The sequence below is a fragment of the Erinaceus europaeus genome, chromosome 2, assembly GCF_950295315.1.
Source record: "Erinaceus europaeus chromosome 2, mEriEur2.1, whole genome shotgun sequence".
In the NCBI taxonomy this organism is placed as follows: Eukaryota; Metazoa; Chordata; class Mammalia; order Eulipotyphla; family Erinaceidae; genus Erinaceus; species Erinaceus europaeus.
In genome coordinates, this window is record NC_080163.1 from 52037894 (window position 1) to 52053913 (window position 16020).

General features: G+C 39.3%; 1 protein-coding gene across 3 annotated transcripts in view; it reads right to left on the reverse strand.

The window, feature by feature from the left end:
- Positions 1-16020, reverse strand: part of PRELID2 (PRELI domain containing 2) — a 119005-nt gene that overhangs the window by 94559 nt on the left and 8426 nt on the right. For all 3 annotated transcript variants that reach the window (XR_009547042.1, XM_060180325.1, XM_007533955.3), the window contains exon 2: positions 2302-2359. Coding sequence is in view for 2 of the 3 variants with exons in the window: in XM_007533955.3 (XP_007534017.1) it covers positions 2302-2359 (58 nt within the window). In the remaining variant the exon portion in view is untranslated. The remainder of the gene's footprint in view (positions 1-2301; positions 2360-16020) is intronic.

Consider the following 16020-nt stretch of genomic DNA (forward strand, 5'->3'; position numbering starts at 1 on the left):
CAGACAATAACTTGGATTCACATGTGTATCAGATTTCAGGTTCAGGGGCAAAAAGGAAAAAAAAAAAAAAAAAACACTAGTATAGCCACAGGGCCTTTAGAATTTAACTGAAATATGCCTACTAGCTATCTACAAAGTGAAGGACCCCCAACTCTTTACCTGCACTATTCCAGCCCTTAGGTACATGATTGGTCAACAATTTGTTTGGCTTTGTATGTTAACTCTCTTGTCAACCACCAGGTTCCAGATGCTAGCAGGATGCGACCAGATTTCCCTGGACAGACAACCCCACCAATGTGTCCTGGAGCTCCACTTCCCTAGAGACCTTCCCCACTAGGGAAAGAGAGAGACAGGCTGGGAGTATGGATTGACCTATCAACGCCCATGTTCATTGGGGAAAAAATTACAGAAGCCAGACCTTTCACCTTCTGCATCCTTCAATGACCTTGGGTCCATACTCCCAGAGGGTTAAAGAATAGGAAAGCTATCAGGGGAGGGCATATAGTATACTAGACATGAGAAATTTTGGAACCTTATTGTATGTGCTGTTCATTGTGGACTGAACTATTGGAAAAGTCCCTACAGATTTCTGGTGGTGAGAATTGTGCAAAGCTGTACCCCTCTTATCCTACGGTTTTGTCAATGTTTCCTCTTTATAAATAAATTTTAAAAAAAAACCATACACATTGAAGGATGACAAAGGACCTAGTGGGGGTTGTATTGTTATATGGAAAACTGGGAAATGTTATGCATGTACAAACTATTGTATTTACTGTTGAATGTAAAACATTAATTCCCCAATAGAGAAATTAAAAAAGAAAAAGAAAAAAGGGAATAAGTAAATTAAAAATAAAAAAAAACCATACACATTATTCTCTTATTTGATCTTCACATCAATCTAAAACCAGGAACATTGAGAGAGAGATAGAGAGGGAAAGAGAAAGACAGATACCGGCAGACCTGCTTCACCACTTCCTTGCTGCAGGTGGGGAGCCGGGGGCTCAAAACTGGGTCTTAGTACTACATGTGCTTAAACAAGTGCTTCACAGCCAGGCCCTCATGAGACAATTTTTTTTAAAATATATTTATGAAGGCACAGAAAATGTACTTAGTAAAGATGTTTTTGAGCTCACCAACCACAGATAAGGTCTCAAAGATACATAATGAACAGTAGTATTTCTTGAGTTTTTTCAGAAGCCTCACAACTGTGTTGAGTCTTGGTATCTTCAAAAGTGTATACATTATATATCTCATTATAGTCTCATCATTGCCCAGTTCAAATACTGACAGCATAAATGCTTGTACCAGAAATGGGAATGACAAAAAAAGTGAAAACTCCTATACCAGGCCTCAGGAAATAGTATATATAGGTGAAGGATTATAGTTTAAATGTTTCATCACAAAATCAGCTTTACTGTTGTCACAAGGACACAAGCATAGGTATTAGTCACACTGCATAATAACACTTCCAACAGTTCAGTCAACAATGAACAGCACATACAACAAGGTTCCAAAATTTCTAATATCTAGTATACTAAAGAAGCAGTAAGAAGCATTGAATAAGAAGCCTCCTCTCCCACGATGCCCTTCTGAATTGTTTTGATGATGAAATGAAGTACTGACTGAAGCACAGCATGTACTCTATGACACTCCTACAACCATGAAATTGCCTACCCAAGCATTTCTCAGAATGCATCCCTGTCATTAAGTGATGCATGACTACATATAAACAAATGGGTATGGCCATGTGTCAATAATATGTTACAGCAGACAGTATGAGCCCATTTTGTCAAACTGTTCTAGTCAATACTGAACCAATTTGTTAATTATATTTGTGATCCCATAATAAATAACCTTATGGCTATATGTCATGCCTGTGCATGCTATTAATCAAATCTATTTTTCTATCTATAAGTGATATATCTTATACAGTGGGTATATATAGCCTTATGGCTTTCAACAAGTTATTTGACTTCTCTGTACTTTGGCTTCTTCCTGTATTAAATAGGAGTAATACTAATACCTACCTTAATACATTTTTGTGAAGATTAAATGAGCTTATAAAAGAATGCTTGGCACTATTAAACACTCAGAAATGTTCTCTGTTACAGTTGCCAACAATTAATTGAGAAAGTGGCAAGTTTTCAATCGCTGTAATTGATGGATGCTCTTTTCTATCAGTTACCTCAAAAACACAAATATACTAATACCCGCTTAAGCACAATAGGAGATATACATATCTTTAAAAAAAATTCTACTTCTTAAAGATCATCACTGAAGTGAGGTCTACTAAGGTCTTACCGCTTTTTTCCTCCACGGTTTTGACAGAGATGACATTTTTATCCATGGGGTTGGGATACTAAATGAAAACACAGAAAGAATGATCACTCATCTTTTACCAAAGGAATTATTTCACAGAAACCAGAACCATTTGCAGCAACAGTGAATGTTTTCCAAGCAAGGCGAGAGCAGAGAACAGCATGAAAGCCAGGAAAAAGGAAACCTTCATTTGGTGAACTTAGTAGTCTTCTGAACCCCTGGAAATAGTATACAGAAAATTCTGTGAGAGTAGTCCCTCCCCCTCCCCCACAACAGTAGCTTATATATGCACAGTACCTGTGCATATGTGTGTATGTAAGTAAGGATTTGATAGACTGGATTTCAGCTTAAAAGGTTTATTGTTTTTAAGCATTTAAAAGGTATCTGTAGCCCCCCCAAAAAAATTATGAATAAGAACACTAGCTGTAAGGACAGGAATATTATTTACTTCAGTCACTCTTATCTATCATAATGTCTAGTATACTAGATACCTAAACTTACGACAAATGAATGAATAAATGAATGAATGAATGAATGAATGATAATAAACTATGGTGATACTAGGAATCAATTTGAAAAGTAAACCTTAGCTTGATTGGGTACCGATCTGTAACTAGAGCAGTGAGCTCAGTCCTATACAGCTTCAATGTCCTGTCATTCACACTTCTACTCTGGCAACTTCAATTTGAAAACTAATGAGTCACAGAGCCATCACCAGGTTCCAGATGCTACCATGATGTCAACTGGACTTCCCTGGACAGACAACCCCACCAATGTGTCCTGGAGCTCTGATTCCCCAGAACCCCGCCCCACTAGGGAAAGAGAAAGACAGGCTGGATCAACCTTTCAATGCCTGTGTTCAGCAGGGAAGCAATTACAGAAGCTAGATGTTCTACCTTCTCCATCCCATAATGATCCTGGATCCATACTGCCAGAGGAATAAAGAATAGAAAAGCTATCAAGGGAGGGGATGGAATACGGAGTTCTGGTGGTGGGAATTGGGTAGAATTGTACCCCTCTTTTCTATGGTCTTATCAATATTTCCATTTTATAAATAAAAATTTTTAAAAAGAAAGAAAAATAATAAAACACTTTTTTTTAATTTCTTTATTGGGGAATTAATGTTTTACATTCAACAGTAAATACAATAGTTTGTACATGCATAACATTCCCCAGTTTCCCATTTAACAATACAACCCCCACTGTGTCATTTATCATCCTTCATGGACCTGTATTCTCCCCACCCACCCACCCCAGAGTCTTTTACCTTGGTGCGATATGCCAATTCCATTTCGGGTTCTACTTCTGTTTTCTTTTCTGCTCTTGTTTTTCAACTTCTGCCTGAGAGTGAGATCATCCCATATTCATCCTTCATAAAACACTTTTAACATTCATTTATTCATCCATTCATCTTTGTACCAGAAAGAAATACTCAAAATTATAATGACTGTTTACATGAAATTTAATCTTGAAGATATATGTCCACTGTAGAGAGTCAGTTTTAGATATTGTTCTCCTGGGCCAGGCGGTAGTGCACCTGGGTAAGTGCACACATTACAGTGCACAGGGACTCAGGTTCAAGCCTCTGGTCCCTATCTACAGGGGGAAAGCTTCAAGAGTGGTGATGCAGGGATGCAAGTGTCTCTGCTTATTTCCCTCTCTCCTCTCAATTTCTCTCTATTCCTATCCAATGATAAATAAATAAAAATAATTTTAAAATAAACAAAGCATCATTTTAAAAAAAATTAGGTATCCTACTCCTTAGCAAGGGGTCTGACTTACACAACACTTTTGAAGCGAGGGAGACACTGAGGTGCACATAGTTCCCCAAAAAGGGGGAGGAAGGGTGTGTGAGGGTGTGTGTGAGGGTGTGTGTGTAAGACAGAATTTTTACCCAAAAATAAAAAGAAAGTATTTCCCTTAATACAGTTCAGACTGCTTATTCTATAGTCATAAATATAGCCTTACTGGATATTATAAATATACCATAAGTTGTGGGCAAATTGCAGAACTACATTATAAAGGAGGCTGGAAATGTAATCACCAGAAAAATAAAGTGATGAAAGGTGATAAGTTCTCATTACTTCACAAAGTTATCAGTGAAATGCCTATAGATTGCAAATTCAGACACTTCATACTTTTACATAATTTTAATATTTGTCTTTTAAATCAAAAGGTATTCGTTTAAATAATACTAAATTCTTCATGTACTCATTCTCAACAGGGTTTTTTTTCTTTAATTACTTCCCATATATAACAAAGAAATATATCAGGAGATCATTAAATGAAGGGGTGCTAGGAGAAATGAGAAATTGTGAAGAGCAGGACACTGTAAAATACTTAAGGGCCATGCCACGTTCATGGCCCAGATTCAAACCCTGGTACCACAAAGGAGAGTGCCATAGTACCAGAGGAGACTCCAGGGCTTTTGTGTCTCTGGCTACTCTGCCTCTCTCTTTTTTTAATTTTTTTTGTTTACTTATTTATTGAGTAGAGACAGTCAGAAATTGAGAGGGGGGAGTTGGGCTGTAGCATAGCGGGTTAAGCGCACGTGGCACAAAGCCCAAGGACCAGCATTAGGATCCCGGTTAGAGCCCCCACCTGCAGGGGAGTTGCTTCACAAGTGGTGAAGCAGGTCTGCAAGTGTCTGTCCTTCTTTCCCCCCTGTCTTCCCCTCCTCTCTCCATTTCTCTGTCCTATCCAACAACGATGACATCAATAACAATAATAATAACTACAGCAATAAAACAAGGGCAACAAAAGGGAAAATAAATAAATATTAAAAAAAGAAAAGAAATTGAGAGGAAAGGTGGTGATAAAGAGGAAGAGAGACAGAGACACCTGCAACACTGCTTCACCAGTTGCAAAACATTTCCCCTGCAGATGGGGACCAGGGGCTCCAACCAGTGTTCCTGCATATTGTAACATGTGAGCTCAACCAGGTGCACCACCACCCTGCTTCTATTTGAAGTCAAAGAATAAAAAAGTTGACCTAGGTAAAAATATGTATGCACAAGGCCCCAGTGCCACAACAAGAACAGAAAGTGAAATGGAATCTTTATTAGCTAAGCACAAACTCACTGGCAAGATTCAAGTCATTTTCCTATCCAACTACTTTTGGAGTGGAACCTCTATGAGTTTCAAATTTTCATACAAGAATGAAGAAGAAATCAAAAGTTTGTTTAAGATAGCTAAATACCATGACAAGAGAGGCACATATTTTGACTTTAAAAGTTACAGATTTACTGTACTGAAGCTCAAAATGATCTGATGCCATCTTGTGGTAACTTGAATAATCCTGATTCAATTCAAAAATGTCTCCAAAGTGTTCACAAGGGACTGAGGGAGGGGAAGAAGGCTGCTCAGAGAAGACTCCCACTGAGGATGTAATGTGGAAAGACAGAAAGCAGATTTTTCCACGCACCTCTTCAAACACAAGGCTAATCTAGGCAGAATGGTTAGTCTTGGTCAGGATCAAGTCCCACCAAAGTGTTGCCAAATGCCCATACTGGGTGCTGTGCTAAATGCTACCATATGTATTCTCTCATTTAATTCTTCCCAAAATGAGTAAACCTATCAACAAATACTAAAATAGAGTCTTGTGTACTAGGAACATAAAAGCATAAAGCCTGGAAACAAGCAGGGTCATGGATTCTTCAGTTCACCCTTCACACTAGGGAAGCAAAGTGGTCTGATGACCAAATCCTTACTTTCCTAGATGCTGACCCAGTGAATCACAAACAGCAAGGACATAAAAGCTATTACATAGGTCTGTGTACCTTCACTGTGCATATCAGACTTCATGGATAAGATTGTTTTTTTGTTTTTGTTTTTTGCCTCCAGGGTTATTGCTGGGGCTCGGTTCCTGCATTACAAATCCACTGCTCCTGAGGCCATTTTTCCCATTTTTGTTGCCCTTGGAGTTGGATAGGACAGAGAGAAACTGAGAGAGGATGAGAAGACAGAGAGGGGAGAGAGAGACACATGCAGACCTACTTGTAAGGTGACCCTCCCTTGCAGGTGGGGAGCCGGGGGCTCAAACTGGAAACTTACACAGGTCCTTGTGCATCACGTCATGTGCGCTTAACCCGCTGTACTACCACCCAACCCCAAAGTTGGATTTTTTAAGATACATTTGACTTCATCTTAAACTTAACTTGTAGACAGTATAATGGCCCTGCAAAAGACTTTCATTCCTAAAGCTCCCATGTCACAAGTTCAGTCCCCAACACCACCATAAGCCAGAGCTGAGCAGTGTTCTGGTCTCAGGTCTCTCTAAATAAATGAATAAATAAATAAATAGAATTTGTTTAAAAAACTTACTTGTAACCTTCACTTTCTCACATAATGCATAAACTGACTTCTATCCCTTTACCCAAGATAAAAAACTATTACCAACATCACTAAATATATGTAATAATCCAACAAGGATAAAACACACACTACTCTACACTGTCATTTATCTTTAGAGGTCAAAATTAACAAAATGCTGTACACACACACAGAAAGAGACACACTAAAAAAAACACAAAACTAAAAAATACATATATTAAAAAAAAAAAAACCTAAAAAGTAAAATCCAAGAAACTGAATTATAGGAATAGCATGTCTGTGTATCTGTAGGAGGAGCTTCATAAAGATATGGTGCTTATCTTTTTCTATTTACAGAAGTAAAATTTCTTTAAGAAACCCTACTCTTAGGGCCAGGTGGCAGCTCACCCAGTTGAGTGCACTGTAACCATGCATAAGGACAGGTTCAAGACCCTGGTCCCTACCTGCAGGGGAAAGAGCTTTACAAACAGTGAAGCAGGACTTTGGGTATCTTCCTTCACTTTCCTTTCTATCTTCCCTCCCCCTCTCAACTTCTCTCCTATCAACTAAAATAAATATTAAAAACATTTTTTAACAATAACGACTACTCAAGAAACCATGGAGTTTTAAAAACATGAACTCTCAAAACAATTCTGAAATCAAAGGTACCATGCCCTCCAATGCACTCACTGTTTACCAACTTTCAAATGACATTCTCCAAGAAGTTATGGGTACAGTTGAGCTGACAGATTTCTGGGGTTCACGTGGGGTAGCTCCAGCCAGGAGGTAAGCTTACCAAGGCTCTCTCACCATTTCTAGTGACTGTGTGATAAAGAAAGAGGACTCAGAGAGTATCTTGGTACAAACACTTGTTTATTTGAGGGTGGGCTTGGGTATATAGAAAGTTAAACAAAGAACATTTTTCAAATACATCAGAAATTACAGGTTTCTTAAAGGTCAGCTTGCCCCTATGGTAGGGGGCTGGTATGACAAGAATTGATATGATACATAAATGTTGTTTTCGACGGGTTATGTTGTTTTCGCAGGGCTGGCTTCACGGGCGGGTAACAGACGACCCGGGACTCATGGCTGGGTTGTACGCAGTATATCTTTATTCATGCAGGACGCAGCACAATCTAAGCTGAGCTAAGCTAAACTCAAGGTAATGTAAAACTCACAATGCTGTCTTTATATATACTTGCCAAGTAGGGTGGAAACAGGTTGTGATGTAGAGAGGGTGGAGAGAAAAGTGACTGGTGAAATTCAGAGTGTGACAAAGAGGGGGCGGAGCAGGCGAGAATCCTATCACTGAATCACCAATGCCCTGGGGGGAGGGTGGTGCTTGTTAACAGTGGTTATGTAAATAGAATGCAGTGGTTATGTAAACAGAATAGTGTTAAGCAGGGGGGATTTAAACCAAATGAAACAGAAGGGGTCTCATGCATACCAACAATTCCCCCTTTCTTTTTAACTAATGGACATAGTATCAGGATTGTGGGGTGAACAGAAACCTATATCATACAGGTGTTTTCAAAAGAACTGGCATAAGACATGGAAAACAAAATAGGCGAGCAGCAATAACCAGTGTGATGTCAAGGGGAACATTTCTTGACTCAAAGGGCAAGGCATAGCAGGCGAAAGGGCATTTCTTGCCTCTGGTAGCGCTTCATGCCTTTGGGGGAATCTCTTGCCTCAAAGGGCGTTTCCTGCCTCTGTTGGCATCTCTTGCCTCTTGGGGCGCTTCATGCCTCTGTGGGCATAACCTAGTAAGGAGGGGGAGTTTTCAGCCTCTGGGGACAGAGCCTGCAGGCGAGGGGACATGCTCTATAAAGTCTCAAGGCAATTGGCTGAAGTTAGTCTTTGAGAAACACAGCAGCGTGTACCAGTAAGTCCGATGGAGGTGTCAGTCCAAAGTAGCTGACCACAGAAGAAAATGCCAGAGGCTGAAACGCTGCACGTCTGTCTCGATGGGGAATGTCGGCCACCAGAATTCTGCTTTTCCGTAGAGAGTGATCTTTGGAGTCTGTGAATCTGTTTCTTCAGGTCGTGCCAGGTCACATCATTGGTTTCCGGGGGTGTGTTGTAGTCATTCCATCTTGTGGGCAATGTCAGAGAACAGGATCCAAATGGATTTCCAGGAATTCCATTTGAGTAGATGCTTTTTCATGTGAAGACTTGACAGCTGAAATTCACTTACTTGTCAAACAAAACTTGTAGCAGATTTGAAGTTTACTATAATTGATAACTCCATTATAATTGGAAGTCCTTTCTAGTATGATTTTAAGGTTTGTTTAAACAGTTTAAACTCAATAAAATGTGGAAAGGTAAACAGAAGAACCACGGTAGAAGCCTCAGGCATGAGAATAATTAACATAATCATTGCACTATCTGCCCCACCCATAACTCATACAGTTTCAGGATTAAACGTTTCAGATTCATGCCAAGACGTAAAAAAGAAATCAAAGGAGGGAAAAACAAATTTTTTGGATTGTTTCTGGATGTCTCTAGAAATCATGGCTGAGTCTAGCTTTTTTTTTTTTTAAGTCAATGTCAAACAAAAATTCAGTCATTCAAATCACTCTCTTATGAAACAGATCTCACCATGTAGCATTAAGAGTCCCTGGAGGGCGTCCTAGTCCAAAAAGCTCCTCGAAATTCCATTTAGGGTGCTTCTGACTGTTCCTGCTAGATTGCTTCAGGCATCTACTTTTAAAAGCGTCTTCCCATCGAAGAAAGAATCCAATCAGGAGAGTAGAACTAACCACCACATGTCTCCATTCTTGGGGACTGCCAGGGTACTGGAGAACACTCCTCAAATTAGAGTAGTCCTTCTCCATGGGAAACATGCAAGAAGAAGTCCAGAAAGTCCCAGTGGAAATCCCCATGCATATCCCAAGGTCTACGATCACGGTCATAAAGAACCAAATTGTGGCCCAGAGCAAAATGTAGTCCTTTTCCTCAGGAAACATGGGAGAGGGAATCCAGAAAGTACAAGGAGAAATCTCCGTGCATCTCCCAAGCTCTATGATCCCGGTCATAAGAAACCAAAGTTCCCGGTCAGGGAAACAAAGTGTGGCCCAGAGCAAAATGTTCCAGAGACAGAGTAACTGTCTCATGATGAAACAGTAGAGGCTTTGGCAAACCTCTTCATAAGTAGAAGAGAAGACCATAGTGCATAGGTAGGCAAAGTCTTCACTTATCTGGGAGTTGCGCAGGTCCAGTCCCACGTTGTAGCGCCATATTTTGTTTTCGACGGGTTATGTTGTTTTCACTGGGCTGGCTTCATGGGCAGGTAACAGATGACCTGGGACTCATGGCTGGGTTGTACGCAGTATATCTTTATTCATGCAGGACGCAGCACAATATAAGCCGAGCTAAGCTGAACTCAAGGTACTGTAAAACTCACAATGCTGTCTTTATATATACTTGCCAAGTAGGGTGGAAACAGGATGTGACGTAGAGAGGGTGGAGAGAAAAGTGACTGGTGAAAATCAGAGTGTGACAAGGAGGGGGCGGAGCAGGCGAGAATCCTATCACTGAAACACCAATGCCCTGGGGAGAGGGTGGTGCTTGTTAACAGTGGTTATGTAAATAGAATGCAGTGGTTATGTAAATAGAATAGTGTTAAGCAGGGGGGATTTAATCCAATGAAACAGAAGGGGTCTCACGCATACCAACACATAAAGGTCAAGACAATTATTCTCCATGATGCAAACAGGTTAATTATCCAAAGGCATTTGAAAGAAGCATAGGGGTTAAACCAGTAAGGTGAGATAGAGGATAAACAATGCCTGATGTAAATAATAGATATCAAAGGGCATAAGGAAATAACATTTTGATGCAACTACCTGGTGTTGGGGAGGTATATATATGATAGTGTGTGTTCTCCTTTATGATCAAAAAGGTGGGGTGGATGTGTGAACTTTGAGTGACTATATAAACTTTGAATGAACCTTAAAGCAGGCAGCCATGTGGCCTGCTACTAGCAGGGAGAAACTGTGAGATTTCTGTGAGCTTGAGAGGCTGACAAGGAGAAACTGAGTCTTGGAGACTTTTCCCTCTTGGCTCATCTCTATATGGAGAGAGGCTAACAAGTGGGGAGTCTTTCCAGGCCTCCATCCAAGGATAGGGGGAGCTTGCCTAAGCTCTACCAAGCTTTCACATAGTCCCACAACAGATCTGTCTGAATGGTACTGCAAAGAAAACCAAGAAGGCCTACATAAGTCTTTAACATATCATCATATGCTTTATAAACATTAAGAGAATCTGTATTACCCACACCATTTCTAGATATTTACATGTAAAGAGGTAAAGCTGTTGAGAAAAATGTGGCATTTAGTTTCACAAAGAAATCACCATGGGCCATATTAAATTCCCTTTGTCAGCTACATATAATAGTCTATCTTAGAGAAAAGCAAAGTTGATTTATATCAAGATCAAACAAGTCATCAATTAATCAAAATTTCAATGATCGAGGACAAAATATATTTTAAGTTGATGGATATTTTGAATGGGTGATCACTGGCCTCTCAGACCAGCAGCATGATTAATTCAAAATAACAAAGAAGAAGCCAAGACATTGGCTGTGATGCTGTCATCTTTGAAGCCAGGGCAGTAAACCATCTCAAAAGCTGGAACACGTTAGAATCCTAAACAAAGGCTAACCAGTGTCACATCACCTTCTTTCAAACGTGTCTTAATTAGCTGGCAATGTTATAATGAAGCTTTGGGGATGAGATGATTTATAATTGTGGCACAAAGGAAAATCCTTTCATCTCAACATCAAATATATGCATAAATAGAACACATTTTCAGGCAGAGTCTACAAAAGAATTGACCAATGTTAACAGCAGTGGCTAGGGCACTGAACTTAAAAAGCAAGAATTGACCAGTATTATTTGAAAATCTCTTAGTCCAGAAAGATTGTAACATTATACATTGGGCGGGTGGTAGCCACATGGCACAAAGCGCAAGAAATGGAGAAAGGATCCTGGTTTGACCCCCTCTCCCCCCCCCCCCCGTCTCGCCATGTGCAGGAAGGGGGTCGCATCACAAGCTGTGAAGCAGGTCTGCAGGTGTCTATCTTTCTCTCCCTCTCTCTGTCTCCCCTATCTTTCTCAATTTCTCTGTCCTATCCAACAACATCAATAGGAACAATAACAATAATGACAACAACAAGGGTAACAAAATGGGAAAAACAGCCTCCAGCAGCAGTGGATTTGTCCGAGCCCCAGCAATAGCCCTAGAGGCAAAAAAAAAAAAAAGGTGTTATATATTGTTAAAAAACAAAAATCTAAACTAAAAAAATATGAGAAGCAAATAAAAATAGGACCTGGACTAGATAACTAGATACTGGACTAGAAGAAGGATATTAGTGGTCAAATACCAAACTTTGAGTAATGTTTATAGGTTAACATTGTATCATTATTACTTTCCTCATTGCAAAAAAGTACACTGTGGAATGGAGAAACCTGAGAAAGAAGTACACAAGAATTCTTTGTTTTTGCAATGTTCTGCAAGTTGAATTATTTCTTAATGAGAAGCTAAGAAATCTTTAAAAATTAAAATAACAAAATATTGGGGAAAAAAGGGGAGTTGGAATCTAAGAATCTTTGAAGCCCATCTGTGGGGGACTTGGGCAAATCACTTGTGTTAGTTTCCTCACTTGTAAAATAAAGGAGAAAATACTTAAGGATCTGTTAAAGGAATTAACAGAAATACTACTATGGAAAGTATAATACCTGGTACTACATATGTATTCTGCTCAATAAATGCCAGCTGGCTTTGCTAATGAAGAATAAATTAACTTTTCTAATGACATTAAATTTCAAAGATTCCAGTCTTTTTCTTAAATTTTACTATGCTGTAGGATGGCATATACACCACTATCAGTATCTATCTGTAGTCCAAAAAAATTAAATACAATTTTAAAATGATTAGAAGATAGTTCTTGGGAGTCGGGCGGTAGTGCAGCGGGTTAAGCGCATGTGGCGCACAGCGCAAGGACCAGCATAACAATCCCGGTTGGAGCCCACAGCTGCCTACCTGCAGGGGAGTCGCTTCACAGGCGGTGAAGCAGGTCTGCAGGTGTCTGTCTTTCTCTCCCCTTCTCTGTCTTCCCCTCTCTCCATTTCTCTCTGTCCTATCCAACAACGATGACATCAGTAGCAACAACAATAATAACTACAACAATAAGGCAACAAAAGAAAATAAATATATATATATAAGAATTAAAAAAAGAAGATAGTTCTTATTTTTCCAGATTAGTGAAATTTCACAAGCTCGTGCTTTACCATTTCTGTATGTAAGTAAAAAGCAACAATGGCATGTCCTAAGACTCACAGTTCAATCCCTGGTGCCAAAATCTCAATCTCTCAATCTCTCTCTCTCTCTCCCTCTCTCTCTCTCTCTCTGAAAAAGAAAAACCTACCAGGTGATCTCACATATAGGTGATACTTAAGAAACAAATTAAGAAAAAGGAAAGAGGGTGAAACTTGGATTGGGTGAGGTATCTTGTAGCAAAGCAAAACTCTGGGTTGGGGAGGAAGGGGATGTTGGGAACCCAGGACAAGCCAGTAAAGACAGACTTGGGTTGGTGGTGGGAGTGGGGTACATACACCTATCATGGGGAGATAAGCAACTATGCTTATGTATCAACAACTATCCTGTAAATCACTACTGCCTCCCCTTTCCAAAAAAAAAAAACCGGTTTGGAAAAGTTCATGTATGTATGCTTTACCAATATGCAACCCAGGTTTGAGCCCAGCTACACTGCATTGGAGGAAGTTTCGGTGTTACAATCTTTTATTCTCCCTCTGTCCCTTTGTTTTTGTCTCTCTATATCTTTATCTATATCTGAAAAAGTCACCCCAGAGCAGCGAAGCCTCGGTGATGACCAAAAAAGTTAAAATTAAATGAAGAAAAGAAACCACTGGAGTAGAACAAAACTATTTCTAAGCACTCGAAAAACTCCCATAGATTTCTAATTAAAATGTGGATCTTGCCCCAACAATATGCCTGTTGACATGCCCCTGAGAAAGCACTTGTCACAGAAATTAACGGATTTATCTCTGTTGACCTCAATAGTGAGTTGCCTGAGGCTGAGGTCACTTATCTTTCCCATCTCTAAAGACAAAGTGATGCATAGATTTATTATGAATGTCTATTACTAAACTTAAAGTGAATGCTTACTACTTCTTTGATTGTTAAAAATCCTGTTGTGTACTGATTACACATTTCCACTAGATAAGCTAATGAGTACACTTTTAAATTATTCAAATGACATTTAAAAAGAAGCTATAGCTAAAATGTGCACCTTTACTCATATTCACTGTTCCCTTTACTGCTCCACGGTAGTAAAGATTTGTGCAGACTTATTCTCTCAGCTTTTTGTTTTCAGATTCAGAGAATAAATAAACTTACAACTATTATAAATAAACTTATAACTATTATTATTATCATGATTATTTATACAGACCATAAAAGCAGCATATATACAAATATGTGCATTGTCCAATTTAATTTCCCTTAACAAATTCACAAGGCTAACATTCATTATTATTATTATTTTGCAGATAAGAAAACTGAGGTATAGAAAAATGAACTAATTTGCCCAAACTCACACAAGTAGAAGAGATCTATTCCCTGCCCCTCTGAAGTCAGGGCTCAGGTTCCTCACCAACCTCCCTCTCATTGTGCCTAATCTTCTAGTGGAAAGGAAGGAGGAAACCAAAGTGAAGAAAGGCTATTACACTGTAAACAAAAGATAAATAATGGTGACATTAAACTAAGACTATTATCTGGGGTTGGGGTTCTTTTTTTTTTTTTTTTTTTTTGCTATTGCTGGGGCTTCGCTGCTTGAGGTCAACTTCATCAGACAAAAAGACAGAGAGACAGGGGAAAGGTACCACAGTACTGAAACACTTGCTAGTGCTGGGGGGTTCTGGGCTGGAATACATGGCAAAGTAGGCACCTTCCCAGGTGATCTTTCTTGCCATCCTCTTCCAAATATTTCAGGAGCTCTACAAGGAAAAATGTTGCACATATTAAGTGTCAGATTTGCAAGGGGGGGAAAAAAAAGACATGATCAGAAATGGAAACATAATTAATTACCCAGTCAACTTTCTACTCTAAATGGAAATAGCCATTCATAAATCCCCTTTATGAATTTAAGGGTAAACACTCAAACCATTTTGTTCAAAATATCAGTCTCCTGGCTAAAATAAATAAAACCAAGGCCACAGTGCTGAAGGAAATTACTTAAATCTGATCATTTTATTGCAGTACACTCAGTAAGGGCATGATACTGAATCCCACACAGATTTCAATCTTAAATTACATACGGCTAAATCTCAAGTCATTAATGTCTTTTATTCATTCATTCAACAAGAATTTGCTGAGAATATCCTATGTTCCTGATCTCTTTGGTGTCTGAAATTCACCAGGGTGGGTGGAGGGTAGACAGCAATAATGGTTATGCAAACAGACTCTCATGCCTGAGGCTCCAAAGTCCCAGTTTCAATCCCCTGCACCACCATAAGCCAGAATTGACCAGTGTTCTGGTTAAAAAAAAGAAAAGAAAAGAAAAAGAAATTTACCAGGGAAAAAAATGAAGTTTACACTCCTTAGAGAGAGATATCACTGCAGGGGTTTGTCTGCTCCAGGCTGACTTTTTCAGATAGGAAAAGACAAAAACAAAAAGTTAGAGGGAAAGATCCCATCGCACCAAAATTTTCCAGTGTGTAGTGGGAACTGAGCTCAAAACTGGGTTGGATGTGTAGCAATGACTCTTTTGTCTATACTTAAAAAGCAAATCAATAGTAGATGCCCCTAAAGGGCACAAAGCACAGTAAGGTTAAGTATATTACAGTAGATCCTAACTACTGGATTTTCATAGAAAAACAAACCCCCAACTAATTTGGTTATAACAATAATAACTACTGCTATTTTAGACTCTTTCTAAGACTACACGGAACTCTTCCCATTCTTTTTAAGATCATTTCTCCTAGTCCTAGAACCTCTAGGACTATGCCCATATTTCCTGATGTTTCTTCTCTGATCCTTTACTGTCGTACTACCCCTGTCGACCTCAACTTAGGTTACCAGTGCCGCCATGCCATATTATGTAGCTACTGAATTCTTACTTTGGATTGTTGCCAGAGACACCAAGCTTGAGATGTCAACCTGGTAAATCTTTCCTAACACATGGGACTACCTAGTTCCATTTTAGATGGCATACTATCTAACACAGTTACAGATACAGGCTAGGGTTTAGGGTACTGGGTACAGGTGTACATGTATCCATAAGCAAAGGGCAATTATATAACTCAAAGTAAAAGTATTTAATAGCCCTCCGTGATTAGACATAGATCTAATAAGCATGGGATCCTA